At 43.0% G+C, this 24,066-nt stretch overlaps 2 protein-coding genes and 1 non-coding gene across 8 annotated transcripts in view; 1 reads left to right on the top strand and 2 right to left on the bottom strand.

Annotated features, from left to right (window-relative positions):
* Window positions 1-24,066, bottom strand: part of LOC125228499 (phosphatidylinositol 4-phosphate 3-kinase C2 domain-containing subunit alpha) — a 72,074-nt gene that overhangs the window by 13,961 nt on the left and 34,047 nt on the right. For all 6 annotated transcript variants that reach the window (XR_007177296.1, XR_007177295.1, XR_007177297.1 and 3 more), the window contains 12 exons: window positions 23,867-23,955; window positions 23,398-23,571; window positions 19,959-20,116; window positions 19,509-19,596; window positions 18,738-18,867; window positions 17,980-18,135; window positions 16,858-17,008; window positions 15,894-16,050; window positions 14,763-14,896; window positions 14,130-14,237; window positions 12,604-12,804; window positions 1,031-1,227 (listed from right to left, as the gene is read on the bottom strand). Coding sequence is in view for 3 of the 6 variants with exons in the window: in XM_048133084.1 (XP_047989041.1) it covers window positions 1,031-1,227; window positions 12,604-12,804; window positions 14,130-14,237; window positions 14,763-14,896; window positions 15,894-16,050; window positions 16,858-17,008; window positions 17,980-18,135; window positions 18,738-18,867; window positions 19,509-19,596; window positions 19,959-20,116; window positions 23,398-23,571; window positions 23,867-23,955 (1,743 nt within the window). In the remaining 3 variants the exon portion in view is untranslated. The remainder of the gene's footprint in view (window positions 1-1,030; window positions 1,228-12,603; window positions 12,805-14,129; window positions 14,238-14,762; window positions 14,897-15,893; window positions 16,051-16,857; window positions 17,009-17,979; window positions 18,136-18,737; window positions 18,868-19,508; window positions 19,597-19,958; window positions 20,117-23,397; window positions 23,572-23,866; window positions 23,956-24,066) is intronic.
* Window positions 1,734-1,805, bottom strand: Trnat-ugu. Its single transcript has one exon. It is a non-coding gene; the product is annotated as a tRNA-Thr (tRNA).
* On the top strand, window positions 3,688-12,042 carry LOC125228501. The gene is made up of 3 exons (XM_048133088.1): window positions 3,688-3,793; window positions 5,047-5,177; window positions 11,256-12,042. The coding sequence occupies exons 2-3, from the start codon at window positions 5,048-5,050 to the stop codon at window positions 12,011-12,013; spliced, it is 888 nt and encodes a 295-aa protein (XP_047989045.1). The 5' UTR covers window positions 3,688-3,793; window position 5,047; the 3' UTR covers window positions 12,014-12,042.

The raw sequence follows: 24,066 nt of genomic DNA, 5'->3' as shown, positions 1-24,066 counted from the left end.
GGTAAAAATTAGTAAGAGTCGGTGCCACGATGCATATGCCCGAAAGGTCGCTCCAAGAAAAAAATGATAACACGACCAGCCGGCGCATTATGCTTCCAATTTTATCACTTATCTATGTGGATAAGACATCTGTCTCACACTAACATGCTTGCCAAAGCGTGACGGATACTTTATCCACATAGATAAGCGATAAAATTGGACGCATGATACGCCGACTGGGTATATTTTATAGCAGATGTTGTATAGTTGTACCGGTATTGCAATTAATCGGGAACATTAGAAGTCTAAGGAGTGGAGGCAGATCTCCGGAATTCGGCGTGCACGAGGGCTGGCGAGAGGTCGCTCTGGACCGCGTAAAGTGGCGTGCTCTTGTGGTGGAGGCCAAGACTCACTTTGGGTCGTCGCGCCAACAAAGTAAGTAAATTTACTTATAAGGGTGGGTGAGGATCGGGCAGTCAAGAGAGCCTATCTGGGTTGTCCAACTGGACGCCGTCCGGCTGGCCATCCTAAATATCGTTGGGCAGATAGAGTGGAGGTAGATCTCCGTGAACTCGGCGTCAACGAGGGCTGGCGAGAGGTCGCTCTGGACCGCGTAAAGTGGCGTGCTCTTGTGGTGGAGGCCAAGACTCACTTTGGGTCGTCGCGCCAACAAAGTAAGTAAATTTACTTATAAGGGTGGGTGAGGATCGGGCAGTCAAGAGAGCCTATCTGGGTTGTCCAACTGGACGCCGTCCGGCTGGCCATCCTAAATATCGTTGGGCAGATAGAGTGGAGGTAGATCTCCGTGAACTCGGCGTCAACGAGGGCTGGCGAGAGGTCGCTCTGGACCGCGTAAAGTGGCGTGCTCTTGTGGTGGAGGCCAAGACTCACTTTGGGTCGTCGCGCCAACAAAGTAAGTAAGTAAGTCTAAGGAAAGTGAGTCCCAGCAGTGGGACTCCTTATAAGCAATTAAAAAAACAATATCGATATAGGTATTCGATAGGTATCGATCCATGTATTTACGTGTAAGCGAAGTAACTGATATATTTACCTCTATTCTTCATTCTCTGTGGTTCCACATCTTGCTGGTCCCTCAACAGTGGATGGAAGAAGGTATACACCAGGTCTGAATGAGCGATTTCGTCGGCGAGACTGAAGAGCGAGGTGAGGAACGCTTGGACATCGCCGAAACGTCGTTCCGCTACTTGCCGGATGTTTGAGCGGCCGACGTGGAGACCGGATGGCAAACTGGAAGAATAAAACAATTTGAAAGTCATTATTTAACTTTTTTCTAACGTTTCGGCTAGGATGTATGGCCAGTGAAACGCGAAAATTTAAAGTATTTTTTTAAAGTGTTAGAAACTTAGGTATCGTTTAGGATTTCGTTTGCCAAAGCATCCAATTACGCGAATATGAACAATATTTTCTTGCGGAAAACTTTAATTTATTGTGATGCGGTTAATCAGTTCACAAAAGGTTCGGAAATTGTTCCGAATTTTACATCAAACAACTCAAAAATGTGAGTGTGCACGGGAAAACGTCCCACTTTGTCGATTGCTATAAAGCCGCATTGTCAGTTTATTCATATAAAGATACAAGTAAATCTCGCCCTAATGATAACTGACAAAGTGGGACGTTTTACTAAACATACAAATATTCAAAGGTAACAACTGTTCATCGACAAATTGGCAATTAATAAGCAATTTCTATTGGAATAGATATCATATGAAAGAAAAAACGACAAGGCCCACTGGTGGCCGAGCCGGTAATTGAACCAGGGTCTTCAGCTTACAAGGCTAACGTCTTTACCACTAGACCACCCGCCCGCTGTGGTACGTGGTACGTTAGTTGTAATAAGCAATAGTTTTTCATTTAATTTATTCAACATTACAGTGCATTGGGAACAGATAAAAAATGTCACGTTATTTGTCGCTATATTTGTAAAGTAAGGTCAATACGGATAAGTGTGTCACAAGGCACTGATATTTGTTCCTGAGTCATGGATGTTTTCTATGTATATAAGTATGTATTTATATATATTTAAGTATGTATATCGTTACTTAGCACCCATAGTACAAGCTTTGCTTAGTTTGGGGCTAAGTTGATCTGTGTAAGGTGTCCCCAATATTTATTTATTTATTTTAAGGAGAAGTGTGTCTGGCCTTTGACCTGATTAACCAATGATCAGTGTTTATTGAGGGTTCATACGTTTACCAATAATCATGAGTCTCAAGTACCAACTCGCGGCAGCGGTATGAACTCGCAAAAACACCTGTGATAATGAGTAAAATGGTCAAAAGGCCAGTCACAATTCTCCTTATGACACACTTATCCGCTGGATGCGGGTGGCGCAGGACAGGTCATTGTGGCAATCTTTGGGGGAGGCCTATGTCCAGCAGTGGACGTCTTTCGGCTGATATGATGATGATGATGATGATGATCCGTATTGACCTTACATATCTTTTATGTATAGATCTGAATACACATTACACTGTTAAATGTTTCTTTAACAATTGTATCTAGTTTGTGCGTGATAATATCAAGTATTTACTACTATAGTAACTACAATGGCGGTCTTGCAGTTATATGCAGGGTACATTTGAAGTGCCGCACACAAGGATAATGATATCATTTTATACTATCGGAGAAGCAATCTATTCTTTAGTAACCATTAAGAATTCCATTAAAGTTATACGAGTTGATGACTAGTGTCATTTTTGGTTACATCTAAGTTGGCCGTCTTGCTATATTATTTTCCGCTGATAAATAATACTTGTTCCGCTTGTTCGGAATTTTATGAAAATGTTAATAATCATTGACGTGCCAATTTAAGGAATCGGTGAAATCGATAATAATTTTCACAAAAGTAAGAACTTCTGTTACTGAATTGTTAGTTTTAACAAAAAGTACAATCTTAAGAAAATTAAAATACAATCTAATGTGGTATATGCATGTGATAAAAGAAATGTGACGAGAAAGGAATTTAGAAAGGATCTGGAAGGAAATTACAATGAAAAAGAATCTGTGGATAGATAGACAATATATTATGAAATGATCGCAGGTGAGTGATCATATGACGAGCGATAGAAAGGTGTGGAAGACTGGAAGAAGACATGATTTGTGAACCCCAAATTAATGGGATAAGGGCGAGCGAATGATTGATCATTTATTTGCCTTAAATATGCTTACAGCTTGGCAAAAAAGATTTAAAAAAAACCCACTTCCCGGTTTCCGATTGAGCTGAAATTTTGCACACATGTGTATAAGTAAATCACGTGACAATGCAATATTATGTTATCAATGATCTGATCTGATGATGGAGCAGATAGATGGGCATAGGAACTCTATTATGAAACGTCGTATCCCCATAGAGTAAGGAGTTTTTAGAAACGTCTCGGAGAGCAGTAGATGACTGTTGAAAGAAAGGTACAGTCGGCGTTAAAGCTTGTGCCAAAAATGCATTTTTTGCAAAAAACTTATTTTATCATATCTGCACTCACTTTTAAATAGAAAAGTGACTCAATAGTTGCCACATGCAAAACGGTTTACATGTGGTTTACATTGCAAGGCTGTAGCTTATACCCCAAAGTTAATCCATATAACAGGAATAGATAACATTTCGTTGGTATTTATTCAGATTAATTTGGCCGGACCCGATACGATAGCGAATTCAAGACCGCGATAAGATAAGCATTAATCAGTCCACAATGTAATCGGCGCGCTAACGAATCATACACAAATGGTGAATGTCAATTATATATGTAGTTACAATAATATTGTGAGAACGTTATAGGATTTAAACACAAAACGTGAGTATGCAGTTTTTTGTGACAGCACAAAAGTTTTCCTGTTTGTATACAAAAATAACATGTCTTTTTTTAGTTTTTTTTATTATTATAAATGGGCTTACTCTTGGCCACAGACTAGCCAAAGGCAAAGACGTGGCTTACGATGGAGTGAGCTCGCCCAGAAGACGCCTGTTCACACTTGAACCACAGAAATATTACAAAAATACATTCCAAATTGGACCTTAGGTTTTTAAACAAGTATGTTATCTTATAGCCTTGAGTCAGAGTTCTAACACACTTGAAATACAGCGTGTGGATTCCATACGGGCGAATAATGTATCCAGTTATAGTATCTGATCGTACGAATCGTGTACTATAATCATTTTGTTAAAAAGTGTTTTTAATTAAGAGTAATTATTTTTTTAAATCTGACCAAGCAGCAATGTACCCCGTCCAACTTCATACGTTGACATAAACGTCATGTCGTAGTGACGTTTAGGTAGGTACGCTAATTGATGTGGACGTAATACATTGCGTGCTGAATTATTATGTATGAAAAAATTTTTTCATCTATTAAAAAAAAAACAAGTAGTTAGGCTCCTTAGGTCCTATACTAATCGTTACTAAGATATTCGCCCGTATGGAATACACACGCTGTATATTATATACGAAAGAAATCATAAGTCATAACACCTTGACAGTATACGACTTCGTCTCAGCTAGGCTATCGCCATGAGTAAGCCCAATATAGTAAAAACATTTAAAAAATAAAGTAGCTTAGGCACTGGTCCCACCAAAAGCGAAACGTAGAAACGATAGTCGCTCCCGAGTAAATAAAACAGACACGATAATTCCTCGACAATGAACTATAAATTGTTCGCTCTCTCTTTTATTTACACGAGTGCGACTATCTTTTTCTCATCGCTTACTTGTCTCTGGTGGGACCAGTGCCTTAATCAGTAACACAGGTAATTTTTTTGTCAAAAACAAGTCGTAAAATAATACCATAAGAGTAAATGAGCCTTACAAAGCTTGCAGCCAGTATATTAGGTTTATAGATCTTTATTTTCTCAAAGAAATTATACATTTCACTTCAGAGAAATATAACATGCACCTAAAACAGTAATCATTTATTTCATATCCTCATATCCAAAACATACAAACCATCATCCAAATCCACTGCGCAGGCTTCGTCAAACGCGTAGGTACAAAACAGCATCCGCATTAAACTTCGTCCTAAAACTGAATGTAGCCCGATATGTTTTAGGTCGAGGTAGATAATGTTCAAGTTCGGAGGATGGAAGGCGTCGCTAAACTTCAGCGGCGGCAGTCGCCGCAGGGAAGTGTACGACAGCGGCCCGGACCTGTCTACAGGAGGGGCCTACAGATCACATAGGGAAGAATTCTTCGGTAATTGAATGCTTAACTAAAACGTTATTTTCAATTTTAGTCTGCTAATGATAAGCCGATGTTTGGGTCCTGGGTTCAAATCCCGGTGAGGGCACTGAGGGAGGGCATTTGTGATTTATTTTTTAATATAAAAATTTTACCTTCCAATAAAATTGTTATTATTTTGCCTGGTATATCCGAGGTCTTATATAGAGAGCACGTCGTAGACGTCGCATCGGACCGATAGATGGCGCCATCGTTCGTTGCAAGTCGCTCCGGCGTCACACCGCCGCGATGTTGGTAGTCCCGTTTTCCCCACCTGCAACATAAGGCTCCTACGCGCCCCCACCCGCCACCAGCCACCCTCATTGTTGAGGAGAAGTGCCGACGGTATATTAAGCCTACCAGGAAGGCATCACTCAGACCTCGGATATACCAGGCAAAATAATAACAATTTTATTGGAAGGTAAAATTTTTATATTATTTGTGCCGTTTGTATATCCGAGGTCTTATATAGAGACCTGTTTATTATCTCCTGGTGGCGAGTCAGCTGGCGCGCAAGCCTTTGGTAGCCCTATTGGCATAGCATAGAAGAATAAGTGAATCGGTTGTTGAACCGATTTGACAGATGTATCAGTCGAAATCGCCTTCGATCCGCGAATATCTCGGTGCCAGAAACGCCTAAAGAGATTTTCGTGATGACGTTTAGCTTTAGTCAGCGAATAGTTAGAGAAATGACATTATTATACATTGTAGGCGAGGCTGACTTGAACAAGATACAAAAACCTTAGATACACTTTTATTATTAACAGACACGTTATTTTATCAGGTTATTATAAACCCAATTTCAGACACAAAGTGTGGAAATTAACTGTAAAAGTAGTGTAACTATCTGTACTGTAGCAGGGTAACGTAATTGATACTGCTTTTGTCAACCCTTTGTAAAAATTATCTAAATCAATATTAGCTTTGATATGACTATTTAAAGTCCAACGTCTTACGTCCATATCAAACACAGAAAAAGGTCATCACTCACGCGCCCGAGGGCTATTTGTTACGATACTGGTATTTTCGATCAGACTATTTCGCGTCAAGCGAGCGCGGTTACAAGCGAGACTCCTGAACTCTGAACTCTTTTTAGTGAGGGCATTTGAGGATACTGATCGCTCGGTAAAACTAGCCTAGAAGATGAAAAGTACGAGCGCTGTCGATTGCTACTACACTGGACGGAGGTATCAGTCGATTTCTTCAAGTCAGTCATTGACTCTTAGGGTAATCCATTACCTAATCCAAAACCCGATGCGACGTATTTCTACTTCGTGCAATGAAGGTCGACAGTGTAGACTGAGAGGTGACGTCCGTGTCGCATCGCTGGTGGTTGCTGAACACGTCGTGGTAGCAGGTCAAGGAGTGAATTAAAACACCGCCACACATGCGCGCTTTGAGAGCGTAGGCGGAGCGCAATAATGGCGGTGCACCGCACAAACGCTGGCGTTGCGCCCAGTGGGCACTAGCGGGAACTAACGAGCGCGGATTGCGAGCGCAACGCGCGCGGGACGCGAGCGGAATGCGCGCGCATTCAGCGCGCTGATAGCGTAGCGTTAGCGAAGCGGAATGCGCTTTATGTGTGGCGGAGGCTTAATACGTACCGTTGTACGGCGTAATGCAGGGCTCTCGCAGACGAAGAGGTACGATGACGGGCGAAGCAGAAGAAGGCGAGGTCACCGAAGGTCACTTACTTGGCTCCCAGGGGGTGCATACTGACCTCGTACGACAGTCTGTTGGAGTCAGCAGTTACTTTCGTAGTTACTCGTAACAGAAGAGATGTAGTCCTGCCATCGTACAGCATAACATAACATACAACCGAACTGTGCATAGCATATAGTGCTATGCGAACCTTAATCCGGCTGCATGTCACTTCAGTCGCCAGCGCCACCGCCTGTTGAAGATTATTTTCCATCGGAAGAGCTTTACTTTGTACAATATTCCGATTATTGAAGGTCTTATCGGGCTGCAAATGCAAGCAAAACAGGAGCGATTGGCCTACAGCTATCGGCAGCTGTACGAGGTAATGCTGGAAACTGCAGCGGTGCAACCTTCCTCTGTAGACTACGAAAGTTGTGAAATTGATGAAATCAGGTTCTACGATCGAATCAAGCACTATATTAATTCAGTATAGTCGAGCCAGATGATAACTACTGAAGTCCTCCTGAGTTCCTGGCCCCTTTCGCTTTGAGCTGGAATCTCAAGTTCACTAAGGCGAAGCGGGTTTATTTTTCCCAATTTGTTTATTAGAGGCTCGGCGAATAAGTTAATCTCTCGAATGGACAGGAAGCGCCACAAGCCTCCGGGAAATCGTCGTGTACTTGGAACCCCGCGGCCAGATTACCGATCGGTTTTGGTGTCCGCCCGGTAAACAGACGCACGCTCAGGATGCAGCACGCTGGCTCGAATTCAGATCTGGACATTCTGAAAGAGTTTTTTTTTTAAATTCCGCAAACCTTTACGATGTCTTTGACCTACACAATGAGCGACGTACAGGAATCACAGGGTCGTCTCGCGAGGCGCCTCTCCGATTAGATAGCTCGCGAACATCTTCAGGACACCCTCGCAGCAGTGCGGCTTCTCGTCCGGTTATTGACGTCTTACCTCGTTCAACTATGGGTGGCCAAGCCACGTTAGGACGTAGCATCTTTAGAATTTATCTGTTCTCACTTCGGCGACGGAGGAGTCATTGGTCAAAATAGAGTGTAAATACTGTCGAAGTACTTCACGGGAACTGGAAAGAGAAGAGTGGATACCATAGTGTACGGGATGTCAGCTGATAGCGGCGCCCGGCGTCACATTGGAGGGCAGTATCAGCCTGGTTAGCAACAGAGTCTGCAACGATACCGTAGCAGACGGAGCCCGGATATGGTCGTGGCACCATTGTAGGGGAAGACAGTGCTCGCGGTGAGCGTGACATCTTAGGCGCGACGGACGTTATCAGCGTGGCGGCTAGCAGTACCAAGGGACCACATCAGCAATCTTACCAGCTTGTCACTGCAGCAGACGATGTTACGTTCGGCGGTGAGATTGAGACGGCCGTCGTCAGCTCGAAAGGCGTCTTCGATGCCCCTGTCGCGTCACGCAGTATCGTGTTCGGTGGCCCTCTCGAGGTCGCCGCCGTCAGCGCGGGAGGCACCGGCGCCAGCATGACAGTCAGCTACATCGGTGAACAGCATCAACAGAGTTCGCGGCGTCGTCACGGCAGACGCGGCAGGAAAATTAGCGACGCCTTCGCGGCAGCCGCAGTATTGCGCTCGGTGGCGCGATGAAGGTCGCCGCGTCTGCAATCTTACCTCGTGCGATCGAGGCGACATCAAGGCACCAGCATCAGCGTGTCGGCCGACGACACCGGTGGAAAACTTCAAGTAGCTTGCGGCGATGTCACGGCAGACGCAGCAGAAGGATTGCGACGCCTGTGCAGCGGTTAACAGTATTACGCTCCGCATCACCACTGAGGCTTGTCACGGCAGACGAACGCTCTGCATCACCATCGAGGCGCCAGCATAAGCGTGGCGGCCAGCGATACTGGTGGACAGCTTCAGCAGGGTCGCGGCGTTTTCACGGCAGATGAGCGCGCTGCATCACCATCGAGGCGCCAGCATAAGTGTGGCGGCCAGCGATACTGGTGGACAGCTTCAACAGGATCGCGGCGTTGTCACGGCAGATGAGCTCGCTGCATCACCATCGAGGCGCCAGCATAAGCGTGGCGGCCAGCGATACTGGTGGGCAGCAGCAGGATCGCGGCGTTGTCAGGGCTGACGAACGCTCTGCATCACCATCGAGGCGCCAGCATAAGCGTGGCGGCCAGCGATACTGGTGGACAGCTTCAGCAGGATCGCGGCGTTGTCATGGCAGACGAACGCTCTGCATCACCATCGAGGCGCCAGCATAAGCGTGGCGGCCAGCGATATTGGTGGACAGCTTCAGCAGGCTCTCGGCGTTGTCAAGGCAGACGCACGCTCTGCATCACCATCGAGGCGCCAGCATAAGCGTGGCGGCCAGCGATACTGGTGGACAGCTTCAGCAGGATCGCGGCGTTGTCACGGCAGACGAACGCTCTGCATCACCATCGAGGCGCCAGCATAAGCGTGGCGGCCAGCGATATTGGTGGACAGCTTCAACAGGATCGCGGCGTTGTCACGGCAGACGAACGCTCTGCATCACCATCGAGGCGCCAGCATAAGCGTGGCGGCCAGCGATATTGGTGGACAGCTTCAGCAGGCTCGTCGCGTTGTGGCGGGGGCAGGTGGCCGCGCTGGTAGCCTGCATATTGACGACAGATCACTAACGGCGCGGCGCTCGCGTCGGGGCAGCAGCAGACATACTTACAGCGTCGCACGCGACGCCTATGTGGCGGCCACAACGTTGTTCGGCGGCACCGCAGAGATGGCCATCGTTAACGAGGAGGCAACTTCTACGCAACTTCGGCGGCGCCGACGCGGCGGACAACACTGCCGCGGTCAGTGGCGCTATCGCAGCGCTACAGTAAGTTTCGGCGCCGACACGTGTCCGCCGTCCTCCGCACCGAATCGGAAACCGAACATGTTCTTTCTAAAATAATATGAAGCTGCTCACCCATTCGTCGGAGAAATTCAAACCTCCTTGGAGCGCGGTATTCCTCCACCGCGCCCGTCGCCGCCGCCGCCGCAGCCCGCAGGTCGCGCAGCACGTGGTCCCCGGAGCACGTGGTCCCCGGCGGAGCAACTTACCTACGTTACCGCTTATATTCTCGCGCGAAACTTTTAATACGCGGATAACACTTCCTACTTTAGTCTCGGAAATGCGAATTTTAAAAAGAAAACTGATTAACGGTAACGATTTTTGCAGCATGGAACTTTCTTACAAAAAAAGTGGGTAGAATCATAAAGCACCGCTCGTTCATTTCTATCGTGAGAACCCCGAAAGACGAATAATGATCGCTAGCGAGGCATAATATATCTCATTATTCAAGACGAACGAGCGTAAATTAAAAGGGAAGAAAGAATTGACGGATGAAATTGAAAAATTTCATAATTCCGAAATGTTATAAGCCACTTTTTAAATAAAAACACGAATAACTCTGGTTTGACCAGAAGTAACAAGGAAATAGAAACTAAAAGATTAATTTCGAGACACCATGCTGTAAAAATGTTCGAACGGAATACGCGACAACCGGTCACTTCGGCGTTCGACGAAACAATGAGGGTGGCTGGTGGCGGGTGGGGGCGCGTAGGAGCCTTATGTTGCAGGTGGGGAAAACGGGACTACCAACATCGCGGCGGTGTGACGCCGGAGCGACTTGCAACGAACGATGGCGCCATCTATCGGTCCGATGCGACGTCTACGACGTGCTCTCTATATAAGACCTCGGATATACAAACGGCACAAATAATATAATATTTGTGATGATAATGAACATAGATATTTGTTCCTGAGTCATGGATAATTTTCTATGTATATTAAGTATGTAATATGTATATAGGTCTAGGTTGATCTCTGTGTGTGTCTCCCAATATTTATTGTTTTATTTTATTTTTTATAGTATATCAAGAAAACGTTTTAGAGTTTCATGAAACAGTCAGAAAATTATACTGTCAAAGAATTTTATTTCCAACCCATAGGCCATAGTTGCTTGTCATGTGAATCATGTCACATTCGTGTACTACGTCCTTGACAAGGTGCAAAATGGCTCTTTTTAACTTTGACTGTGCGTTTGAACAATAGATATACACCCACATAGACTATCAGAAACGATAGGTTGTCCAACCTTTTATTTTATATGAATTACTCATAATACTCCACCGACAAAGAAAAAGCTGGGAAATACTCCACCGACAAGAGAATATCTCTTAAATTGATGATGATGATGACTCATCACGTAAATGCCAAAACAGTCGAATATTATGGCTAGTGCATTATTACTATTATTACCCGTAGTACATGTTCAGGTAAAATACCGTTCTCATCTAATCAGATATGTAATCAGATAATCAAGTATCTGTTACTAACCTTTATCTTTCCACCTGTGCAATGACACTGAAATAATAACAAACCATAATATTTTAATTACAGGACGCAACAGTATAGCAGATCCGCCAAAAAAACTAACGCCATCTATGGTAAAGCTGCCACCCAGTACAGAAACAATAAAGACTTCAAAAAGTGCCAACGACTTAACAGAACCTTATAATCTACCTCCAGAACTTAGAAAGAGTTCACCGAATGTCTCAACTGACCCTAGAGGCGGACCTTCTAATAACAGAGGATCCTCAGTTTTATATAAGAATGCGAAAAAGAACGCAAAAGATGATAAAAAAGATAAAGAGAAAAAGAAAGCAAAGAAGCAGCGGTTAGCGGAAGAAAAGAAGAAAGCTCAAGAACAAGCGAAGCAGGACAAGTTAAGAATACAACGAGATAAGAAGATAGCCGAACAGCAGGCGAAAGATGTTAAAGCAAGGAAGAAGGAGAGTAAAAAAGCGTTGCCGCAAGCGACTGTGACTAAATCTTTAGTGCCTAAAGAACCGCAGAAGAATCCTTTAGGAAGAGTAGCGACTAATACTCTAGAAAGTTCTATCAGCCGTAGTAGCGGCCCACCGCCTTATACTGAACAAGTTAAGCCAGAGAAACATGTGAACAGGAACGATTCTACAGGGAATACCAGTTTTAGTAAACCAATAGAGAGTAGTAGTTGGGACATGATTTCGGAGCACCGGAGTCAGATGAGCAGGAATCCTGTGGCTAGCGGGTCTAGACAAAAACAAATGGTGCTGGATCTGCAGCTAAGCTTTGATAAAGCGCAGGAAAATGTTAAAAATAATACTGAAGTTTGAATAATGTAACATTAAAGTTTTTATAAGTATTTTTCTCGGGTTTTGTTTGTGCTACAGAAGATTGTTGAGTTAGTGGTTCACTTCGTGACCCAGTAGTGCTTTCCATAATCGTAGCTTTTAATTTACCGAGCGAGATCGATCGATGGGTAAGTACCCATCACAGCTGTTTTTTTTTTTCAAAATTGCGTTTTCATTAATTATGAAGAAATATGTCCATAATCCAGTCTTCTAATGCTTTTTTACTTACCTATGAACTTTAGTGCGTTTTCACATTATCCGATCCGATATCGGATGTAGGTCCATTTAAGCCGTCAACATTGATAATCTTGAAATCCTTTGATATGTGAAATGATATTTGATGATAATGTGAAAACGCACTTAGCCAGCGGGAAGTGCAGACAGATCTTCTAGTACATCTCAGTTAAGTGTTTGTACAACTGACCCTTTAGTACAACTTGCCTTGTCGCGCGCGAGTCCATACATCAAGCGCGACTTCAAGTATGGAGGGGCTGGTGTAGCACGGACGGCGTGGCTTGGCCCTGTTGTCCATTATCTATTTTTATTAAATACTTTACCATAAAGCCACTTACCTATGAACTTTAGCCAGCGGGAAGTGCAGACAGATTTTCTGGTACAGCTCTGTAAAGTGCTTGTATGACCGGTATAGCACGGACGGCGTGGCTTGGCCCTGCCGGTAGATGCGGAGCGCATAGACGTAATGCTTTTCTGGGTCGTAGCGTTTCTCGAAGCCGAGACATTCCACGCTGACTAGGCGGCCTTCTTGCGCCATTCTGGAAATAAATAGTAGATTACATCTAAGCCACTAAAGTAAGAAATCGCCAGAGCCCGGAAAATCCATAGCAAAACAAAAGACTGTCGCAATCAAACTAGGGTGAGAAACATTTTTTTATCGATATCGAGTAAGTTTTGTCTAAAAAAAATCATACCGATATGTTTAGGTACGTACGTTATTTTATAATTATTCACGCCAAACGCAAAACGAGTAGTAAGTTAAGGGTTTGTTTTATATGTGTTATTATTTCATCTAAAATACAACGTAACCTATATTATCAACGTTACTTATATTTCTGCATATTAAGTAAGTAATAACCCTTTCCTTTTAGCTTGGCCGTAGTCGGGTGACAAAGAGGTAATCTAATCAACCTCATTGTAAATTTATAATAGACACAGCACCCTAGTTTGATTGCGACAGTCTTTTGTTTTGCTATGGATTTTCCGGGCTCTGGAAATCGCAGACCACATGTGTCGCTTAATTTCAAACTGGGGTAAATCCATTCAGCATTTTTTTTTTCAGATTACATATCGTCACTACTTTTAAAAAATCTCGTATCTCACGCTGTTCCTCAAAGTTAAAACGCAGTAAGTCTATATGCATTCCATACATACTAACTACAATTTTTTTTTTCATTGACAGACGAAGATACAAGTTTTTTTAAAAGTAGTGACGATATATTTGTATACATAATCATTAATCAACTTTAAAGCAGAATGGATTTACCCGAGTTTGAAGTAAAGCGACACACATGTAATTGAACTCAATTCAAAAGATTACGTTAAACAACAAATACGACAAACAAGAAATACGGAAATTGAACATTACAGATAAGTTAAACTTATATTGACCGGGATATAGACCGTGATTACCTTTTTGATTTTTGTCGAGCTCCCGATATTTCGATGCACTTGCATGCATCATGATCACGATAAATCAAAAAGGTAATCACGTAAAATAACCGCGAATCATTCAAAACTCTCATTACAGATAAGTGATAGGTAAAGTTTATTTTAAGTTAGAGTGACAAAATAACTAGATTTATCTTTATATGCTTACGTCCCCGTGTCGTTATGCCCTAATGGTGACGGGTTAAGAATTTCACCACCCCCTTTCTTCCCGTGGGTGTCGTAGAAGGCGACTGTGGGATATGGGTTAAATTGTGGCGTAGGCGAGAGGCTGGCATCCTGTCACTGCAATGCCACAGTTTCGTTTTCTTTCAACCCCTTATTTGCCAAGAGTGGCACTGAAACCTGAGTAGTTTCATGTGCTCTGCCTACCCCTTCATAGGACACAGGCGTGATTGTATGTATGTATGCTTACGTGTAAGTCCTGGGCATGAAGGACAGTAGTTCCGAAGAGCTGGTGTTGGTGTCGCCACTCGCGCGGAACTGCGCCAGGTTGTGCAGGAAGAAGTTTATAGGCGTGAACCTGTAATAGATGTAAATGTTAATGTCATTTTTTTTACATCTCGGTGGCGAATTATGAATTTCACCACCCCCTTTCCTCCTGTGTCCGACACCCACGTCACAGTATAATAAATAGTACTATCGTACAGTATGGCCACTCCCGCTCCCCGCTGAAAGCGCCGCCCACCCCCTCTCGGTTACCTCACAGTTACCGCCTGTCAAAAACGCGAACAGTGAACCTGTCATATCTCACTCATACAAGCATGGTACGCGTTCACCTACACAAGCTTAGAATGTGTGCTAGGAACGCGCCTCTTTCATATATTTGATCGCCAGTGTCCGAGATGTGCCTACGTTGACAGACAGAAATTGACTGTGGGATATGGGCTATGGGTTGGCAACCTGTCACTGTCACTGTCGGTCGACATTACAAGGACACCAGATGCCGCCACCCCTCCCTGTTTTATTCGAATAATCTCTGTTTCACAACACTGGCATACTGTTACCGCTGTCGACGTTACCATGGCAACAGGAGCTGTGTACTGACCTGCTCTTGAGCGAGGAGTGTATGAGCCTAGCGAAGGCGGCGGCCGCCTCGGCGTTGGTGGCGTCGGGCATGAGCGCCGAGCGCACGTAGCTCACCGCCGTCGACGTCACCCCGGGGACGCCGGATGCTGCCATCTGTTGGGGATAGGGTTGCAAAAAAACGGTTTTTTTTTCTGGCTTGAAAAAAAACATGAAAAAAAACCGTGAAAAAAAACAGTTTTTTTCCTGGAGTATGTTTTTTTTCTAAAGTATGAAATCTCAAAATTTGCAAAGTAGTTAATACTTTTATACGGTTTTTTAGACTTAATGTTAACTATTAAACGAATTTAGTCAAATAACTTTAATTTCTGGTCTTATAAAAGAAACATTTATGAAATCTGTAGTTGGTAGTTATCACTATTTACTGTTGGCAACACCACCGCCTCTTCACGCTACACGCAGCATCGGGGATTCCCCAATAAACGTTTGTATACTGAATGTTAATTGAATTAAAATGTACGTTATTGTTATCGAAACACGTTACAACTCACGAAAAACCGTTATTGTCGTATTATTTGTTCATCTGAAAAAAAACATATTTAGAAAAAAAACCATGGTGCTCGGTTTTTTTTCATGTTTTTTTTCATAATTCTAAAAAAAAACATTTGGTTTTTTTTCTATTTACAACCCTAGTTGGGGAATAGGTGGTATTCATTTGGTAATCTGTAAACGGACGATGCGATGCTGACAGCGTTAAACGTTTAACGCTCAGTGACTCAGTCGTGCCAACTCGAATTTTGAAAACATGTTAGACTGATGCCAGGAATATGCCAATTTTTAGAATAGAATAGAATATTTTTATTCGAAAGCACACAGATAATAAACAATTTTACACTGACATAAAATAGTAATAAAGTGCCACGAAATGGCTTCACCTCAGCATATTGCTGGCGACTTCCAGCGCTGGTCTTCCGGTGAGACCATTAAGTGAGAAAAATCACGGAAGGTAACATAACATACAAAGTGTAACTCTTGAACTTGTCCGTATTTCATGAGTTTATGCTCGTTTTTTCAATAATTTGAGAAATTAGCAATGTAAAATATTTAAAACAGTAAGTGGTAGGTAAAATTTAAACAATCATTGTCGACTTACCAAAGCGAACAGATCTAATATGTGGTCGTGATGTTGCCGAATAACGTTGAAGGCCATACAGCACTGTTCGACGAAATGCTGGAACCGTTGCGTAGGACGGTCGCCTCCGTTTATGACATATACCATGTCGTTGGTTAGGACGAATGGTGCACGGTCTCTGCAAATGAACACAAAACTTGAAGTCTGTATGTCCGGTCTAAATATCTTAGCAAAAGCGTAGGTAGGTACATACTAGACTTATCATCCTCCTTGCGTTATCCCGGCATTTCCACGGCTCATGGAAGCCTGGGGTCCGCTTTGACAACTAAACCCAAGATTTGGCGTAGGCACTAGTTTTTACGAAAAACTCATTGGTGCGAGCCGGGGTTCGAACCCGCGACCTCCGGAACGAAAGCCGCACGTACTTACCGCCAGGCTACCAGCGCTTCAAAAGGTGCTTCTCGAATATTACACCATAAATCGTCTGCAATAGACGCTAAAACCATGATGCATACTACTCTAAACTATAAAAACAAACACACTAAATCCATAAAATTAAAAGCAGTATACAAGATGTTTTGATTGCGTTCTCGGTCGGCCACATCCTACTTTGTCGCTTACCATATGTCGGACAAGATTTGTGTTTTATACTATATTTTTACAAATAATGTCTGTCAAAGCGTCTTCATGACAAGCGTTAAAGTGGAACGTTTTGCTGGCCGCGGACACTAATGAGGCACTGGCCCCACCGCGAGCTAGTAAACTATGAGCTATCGGCTATAAAAACGAACAAAAGATAATCGCTCCCGCGTAAATAAAAGAGACAAGGCGATGTTTATAGTTACTCGCCCAGCGGTGAGCTATCAATATCGCCGTGTCTCTTTTATTTGCACGAGTGCTTATCTTTTGTTCGTTGTTATAGCCGATAGCTCATAGCTTACTAGCTCGCGGTGGAGCCAGTGCACAAAAACCTTTTATCACTGACCTTTTAAAATTGCCAAACATCTGTGCATCTCCCAAGAACTTGCCAAAGTCAATATGGAAGAGATGGCCTGACGTCTTCAACATAATGTTGTCGTTGTGCCGATCGCATATGCCCAGGAGATATGTTGCTACACTGTAGCCGGCGCACGAAGCTGCGAATTGAAGAATAAAATAAATTATTACCGGTCTGGCGCAGTCGGTAGTGACCCTGCCTGCTGCGCCGCGGTCCCGGGTGCAGCAGGCAGGGATCAAATCCCGGTAAGGGCATTTATTTGTGTGATGAGCACAGATATTTGTTTCTGAGTCTTGGATGTTTTCTATGTATATAAGTATTTGTATATTATATATATCGTTGTCTGTCTACCCACAACACAAGTCTCCTTGATCTTACCGTGGGCCTCGGTCAATCTGTGTAAGAATTTCCTACAATATTTATTTATTGCGTTAAAAAAACATCATTCGCATCTCATCATGCTTACCTATTTTACTTTTAGGCAAAGAGGATCGAATATTATAGAGAGTTACTGTCAAAGTAAAATGTGTAATCACAGTGCACAGACTGCCATCTCTCGACACAAGCTTAGAACTTTTGAACCTCAGTTTTGACAATTTGGCCCATATATTGATTTAAACTAACACGATCTTCACTCATATTATTAAATTAAAACGGGACTTAATCGCGTAAAACTCGAAAAACTCGCGTAACGTCGGGTTAAATATAAAACGTAAGTTTTACGCGATTAAGTCCCGTTTTAATTTAATAATTTGGCCCATATTCTTAGCTTGATATGTGTTAAAATGTCAAATTAGTATTAGCGCCATCTAGCCGAGCGTCCCCCATAGGTGCAACGCCATCTAGGCCGCCGTACATTTTTCTCTATGGATTTGAGGTACGTGTTTTTCTTAGGGCCACTTGCACCAACGAAAATGGAGGGTTAACCCGAGAGTTAACCCACCATTTATATGGAATTTGAGAGATGACAGCCCACTAACACTGAGTTAAGTGGTTAGTGCAAGTGGGCCTTAGACTTTATCCGTCTATACGGAGTTACATATGTCTTTGCTTTTAGGTAAGGGGTTGAGGAGGGTGGGTTTTAGGGAGGAGGTGAACGGAGATTGTTACCGGTGAAATTGTCCCTGGCGCGCTGGTACTCGAGCTCTGAGGGGTTGTGTTTGGCGAGCCATTCAGCTATAGGTTTGTCCTTGAACGAGCCCGTCAGGCCCCACTCTGTCTGTATGGCTCGGAGGGTCTCCGCCTCCGCTACTATTTCTATCATGCCTATAAAATAAACGATAACGTTTAAACATGCATGGCAAACAACAGGTCAGTGAGAAAGCCAAAACCATTACGTGTTCGAATTTTGATACGTTCAGAATTAAAAAAAAAATCTGCAAGGTTTTATTTATTTGTCTGTCCTCCAGCTGGAAAGCATCAAATTTCAGGCCGCTACGCTAAACGAATTTTTCGCATCTCGCCTCCGTCGAACAGAAAATACACACCTTGGCTAATAACCAATAATAATGTAGTAGTAGTAGTAGTAGTAATAATCACTTTATTGTGTACAACAGATTCATATACAGTTTACAGGAACAGAGGTTCAAAGGCGAACTTATCCCTATAAGGGATCTCTTCCAGATAACCTTAGATTAGATGAGAGGAACATTAAAGTAGGCAAGATAGACAAACTTACAGAAGTACAATAAAGGTCAGAAATAAACCAAAATAATGTCCACAAGCTATGTAATGCTAATATAAGCTGTATAATGGCTAATAATAGGCCAATTATTTATTAATAAGAAACCCTCAGGTTCAGATCACATGTTTGTTGACCTCGGCTACACCTCGGCTTACAATTGCATTTGATCTGAGACATTTCTTACCTCTTCTATCACTCGTAGGCAATGTCTGGAAGGTGACCATCCGGAGATCCAAGTTGGCTTTGAGCCACAGACTATCCATCACTTTCATCACTTGAAGCACGAGGGCGTCTTGTCTCAAGTCATCACCGACCTAAACAAACACGTAACAGTTTTTTTATTTATCAAAAATTACTTTCAATACAGTCATAAAATGTTCTCTCCAGTAACATTACATCACTACTTAAAGTTTTGTATTGTTAATTGTTCTTTTATTAGGCTATATGATGACGATTCTTATAGAACACTTGCCCAGAACCTCCAGAACTTTATAATTTTCTCAAGGATGAAACTTTGGGATAATGTAGAGTTTGTATCGACGTTTAACTTCGGCATATTACCTAGTTCGGCCCGTCGGCCAAATGTCGGTACGCAAGAAAATATCCCAAAACATTATCCCAGTTTCATCCTTGAGAAAATGAGGAATGCACCTAAATGTGTTTGTGTTCTAATTAATATCCAATCTGGAGAACAACCTTCAAAATGTACATCAAACAATTTGTAAAGAACTACATGCGAAAACTCAGTCTCAACAATTTTTTTATGTGGTTATTTTTTATTAGTCACGTCTAGCAGGCAAGCATGGTCGCGCGATAAATGATAAATCAAGCCGTCCCTATCGCACTATTTGTAAGTGCAACAGAGACGGCCTGATGTTTTATCAATTATTTATCGTGCGACCAAAGCTTGCCTGCCTGTTTATATTATTTTTATCAACTGCGAAAGGAGACATACCTTAAACATGGCAGGCACGACAGCGTTGTCACAGCCGATGAAGTTAATTTTGAGAGGTAGAGTATTCGAATTGAAGTACATACACGACCTGAAAACAAAATTGAATGTTAACCCAATAATAAAAATTCAAAAATAAGATGTTCTATGCATTCTTTTCCGTGAGTGGTAGAAGTAAAAATAATTCTAACAAATTGTATCAGTTTTGTCTCCTGGCTGATACCTTGATAAGGCAGAAAAAAGAGTAAGAATTAATTGATCCTCTCGTATTACTCAATGGCCATCCTAAAATGTATATTCTGGCACAAGCACTTTGTCGCCACAAAAAGGCAGGAAATTACGATTTTATATTGGAGATCAACCTTTGAGGTCTACTTATTTTTTATTTGTAATTTTTTCTCCTGACAGTGTGGTGCCCGGGGCTAGAGTGTACCTTAATTTAGTGGTACTCACTTGACATCGACGTCATGTACATATTGATGTAGAGCTAAAGGTAGAGCGGCGGGCTCGGCGCGCAGTAGAGCGGCCAGCCTCTCGCCGCCGGCGCTGAGCGCGCGAGCTCGCCCGCCGTCCTTGGCGGCTTTCACTGAGAGCGCTATTTCGGACAGTGTCTGCAAGGAAATTAGCAGTGTTAACAGTTACAACCCAAACAAATAATAAGTACATACATACAATCACGCCTGTGTCCCATTAAGGGGTAGGCAGAGCACATGAAACTACTCAGGTTTCAGTGCCACTCTTGGCAAATAAGGGGTTGAAAGAAAACGAAACTGTAACATTGCAGTGACAGGTTGCCAGCCTCTCGCCTACGCCACAATTTAACCCATATCCCACAGTCGCCTTCTACACCCACGGGAAGAAAGGGGGTGGTGAAATTCTTAACCCGTCACCACACGGGTACCAATAATAAGTTTTTTGCAAAAATTTCATTTTTGGCGCAGGCATTTATTGCCTACTGTACCTTTCTTTCAACAGTCATCTACTGCTCCCCGAGACGTTTTTAAAAACCCATTACTCGATAAGGGGTACATTTCATAACAGAGTTCCTATGACCACCTTTCCGCTCCATCATCAGATCAGCTCCATGATACCATAATGTGCAAAATTTCAGCTCAATCGGAAACCGGGAAGTGGGTCAAATTTAGCTTTTACGTTTTGACGCACACTAACATACTGACAAGGCAAGTTGAACAAAAGCTTGTAAAAAAATACACAGGTGTTTTTGCGAGTTCATACTTTTGCTACTTCCCTACTTATGATTAGTGGTAAACGTATGACGTATAGGGTCCGTTACATCAAACCGTATGTTACCAAAAGCGTCCGCATTTTTTGTATGGGAATTTCCATAGACTTCTGCTGAGTGACGTTGATGTGTCTGTTAACTGCGGTGGATATTAATGACCCTTATTTTCCATACACCGCTAGCAGAACCATTGACATAAGTGATCTTGCATTGTGTTAGTTAGACTGTTCCCATTTAAACTGTATAGTCAACCAATTGGAACCCTAGGCCACTCTACAACCATGTCGTAATGACAAGCAGTAACAGATTTCTTACAATCTGATTTATAACGTCACTATGACATAATTCTACAGTGGCCTAGGGTTCCAATTGGTTGACTGTACCTCAACACTGCAAGGTTTCTTTTCACTAGTAGCTATTCGTTCTATCATGTTAAGTCCGCTATACAACGGTCGTTACAGGAACAGGTTGGTTACCAGTTGTCAGATGCCCAATACGGTTTTAGGGCTGGACGCAGTACTGAGGGAAATTTAATGCACCTTATGTCCCGGGTAGCACCTGCAGTGGACGCTGGCGGTCAAGTAGATGTCACTTACTTCGATTTTAGGAAAGCTTTCGACATGGTAGACAATGACATCTTACTGAAGAAGCTAGCGGACGCGGGGTGTACACCACATACTCTTGCATTTTTTGCAAGTTACATGCGGGGAAGGAGCCAGTACGTAGACTGCGCTGGTAACCGGTCAAAGCCATACCATACCAGGTCTGGAGTCAGCCAAGGAAGTAATCTGGGTCCATTACACTTTGTACTGATGATTAATGATCTACCTAGTGTGGTACAAAATGCGGAATGTTTACTCTTTGCCGATGACTTGAAACTACTACGAAGGATCGAGGATGTGTCGGACTGTGTCGCGTTGCAGGAGGATATTGACCGAGTGGTTCGTTGGAGTCACGAAAATAAACTGCACTTTAATGTAGCCAAATGCTCGTCCATGTCCTTCAGCAGGTCCTTCAGCCCGATACTTCATCAATATGTAGTAGAAGGGGCACCAATGGAGCGTTTGACGGAACTGCGAGATTTGGGGGTTCATTTTACCGCGGATCTTTCCTTCAAACTACATATAACAACTATATGCAAGAAGGCGTACAGGAACTTGGGATTCGTTTTGCGGCAGTGTCACGGGTTTTCCAACGTAAGAGCTATACGCGCACTGTACGAAGCTCTGGTCAGAAGCCACATGGAGAGCAGTTCTTGCGTCTGGAGCCCAAATGAGGCGAAATACAAATTTATGCTGGAACGAATCCAAAATAAATTCGTAAGGTTCTTATACTTAAAGTTGTACGGAGTGTACCCCTTTTATCCCTTAATGTACCCAACCTTGTTTGTGCTCGGCATGGTTGCATATAACCAACTAGAGGTTAGAAGAGAGTTGGCACTAGCGTCATATATATTTAAGTTAGTCCGTGGAAAAATGAGTAACCCAGATTTACTTGCGACAATAGGGATTTATGCGCCCCAGCGTTACGTGTGGCGGAGGCGCAGGCCGCCACTGCTAGCCGAGCCGCGCGCGTGCACCGGTATGATGCGCACAGGCCCGTGGACGAGAGCCACCAGAATTTTTAACCAGGTAGCTAGTCGGACAGACGTATTTTATTGTTCTGAAGGTGAATTTAAGAAAGTTGCATTGTATGTGTTGTGTTATTCTTAGTATAGGTTTATTTAATTGTAGTACATAGTAGAATAAGTTTAGTTTGTAATGTAAATAACCTGTATACACTATCGCATTGGGAAACTGTAAAGATAGCTGTAAGACTTATATAAAAAAAAAATAAAAAAAAAAAAAATGTTCAACTCTATTACCGTATAAAACTCACCTTGACTAATAATTGTCTCGCTTAACTTCAAAATTGGGTAAATCCATTCGGCTGCAAGGTTGATTATCTTTCAGATCATATTATATTTTTTTTAATATTCAACCGTAAAGCAGAATGGATTTGCCCAGGTTTGAAGTTAAGCGACACAATTGCTGTCTCACAAGTGTCCTAGTCAACGGTTCCCCACACACACACGAGTCGATATCGCCACGTCGTCGTCACGCATTTGAAAGATGTAGGAGGTAGGGCATAGCGAATGATGAAGCGATTTCGCTTTGTGTGGTAGGGCACAGCACAGCGGATATCGTTTCGCTCGAATCTAGAGCAGAGCCCAACTGGGGTAGTACCTCCGCCTTACAGAAGACCGCAGCCAAATAGCACTAGACCCTACTCATAGTGTTGTGTTCCTGCCGGTGAGTAAGGCTGCCAGAGCTCAACGAGGGTGCGGTGTGCTGATGACGGGAGGACTTACGGAACTGACTTGTTCCGTCTATTGTCCCTTGAGTCGTCGGCAACCCGAACCCTCCTTGGAACTTGTGACTCCTTTTTACTGTGTATTTAACACAGCAAAAGGGAATGTACAAGTTTTTAATGGGTTGGCAACGCGCATGTGACACTCCTTGAGTTGCAGGCGTCCATAGGTTACGGTGACCGCTTTCCATCAGGCGGGCCGTACGCTTGTTTGCCACCGACGTAGTATTAAAAAAAAGACAGTCATTTCAGCTAGCATATGTTTAAATCCTCTTAGAACACAATAAGTATAAGACCCACCTTCACAAGCAACTGTTGCCTAACCAATGTCCGTGTGAGTTGTTCTCCGCAGACCGCTAGTAAAGCCCTCAACATGAGTCTATATCGCCACGTAGCCGTCACGCATTCAACAGATTCTTGTGGCTCTGTCGCGTTGTCTTCTAAAGTTATGCCTAAGAACTCTTGACTTGGTGCCTGGAACCAAAAATGGCCAATTATGATAATGTTCAAAGTTCTTTGTATAGTTTCTACCTGTGGAAAGTTACAATCGGCAGACTGACATACAAATCATTAGTCCTTTTTGTGAAGTTAGTTGTAGGTACTTAATAAATAAAATACAAATGTAATTTACTTGGGAACTTTATAAATAGATAATTAAATCTTACTGTCTCGTAGGCACATCCAATATAACAATCAATCACAGAACATGAGAAAATATTGTTATTTTACAAAGAATTTAAAAGTTATAATTAAATAGAATAGTGTTTACCTGTGGAACATTTGGTAGCGAATGGACAAGAAGCCAGAACAATCTGTGAGCTACCGCCGGTGCCGCTAAGGCTCTTGACAATAACAGTTCTGCAAAGGAAAAATATGTCTCTTGGGTCACAAAGAAAATCATTTTTATTGTCACTTTATTTATCACACACTTCAAACAGAATAAAACAGAATAAAAAATCAAGTGGTGGT

The sequence above is a fragment of the Leguminivora glycinivorella genome, chromosome 8, assembly GCF_023078275.1.
Source record: "Leguminivora glycinivorella isolate SPB_JAAS2020 chromosome 8, LegGlyc_1.1, whole genome shotgun sequence".
Lineage (NCBI taxonomy): Eukaryota > Metazoa > Arthropoda > Insecta > Lepidoptera > Tortricidae > Leguminivora > Leguminivora glycinivorella.
Note: the sequence above shows the minus strand (reverse complement) of the source record. Positions and strands in the feature narration are given on the sequence as shown.

What these genes read in the sequence shown, in the direction of transcription:
- LOC125228501 (XM_048133088.1), top strand. Translation starts at nt 5,048, where the DNA reads ATGTTCAAGTTCGGAGGATGGAAGGCGTCGCTAAACTTCAGCGGCGGC. An exon ending in ACATAGGGAAGAATTCTTCG is followed by an intron (nt 5,178 to 11,255) that starts GTAATTGAATGC and finishes TTTTAATTACAG; the next exon opens with GACGCAACAGTATAGCAGAT.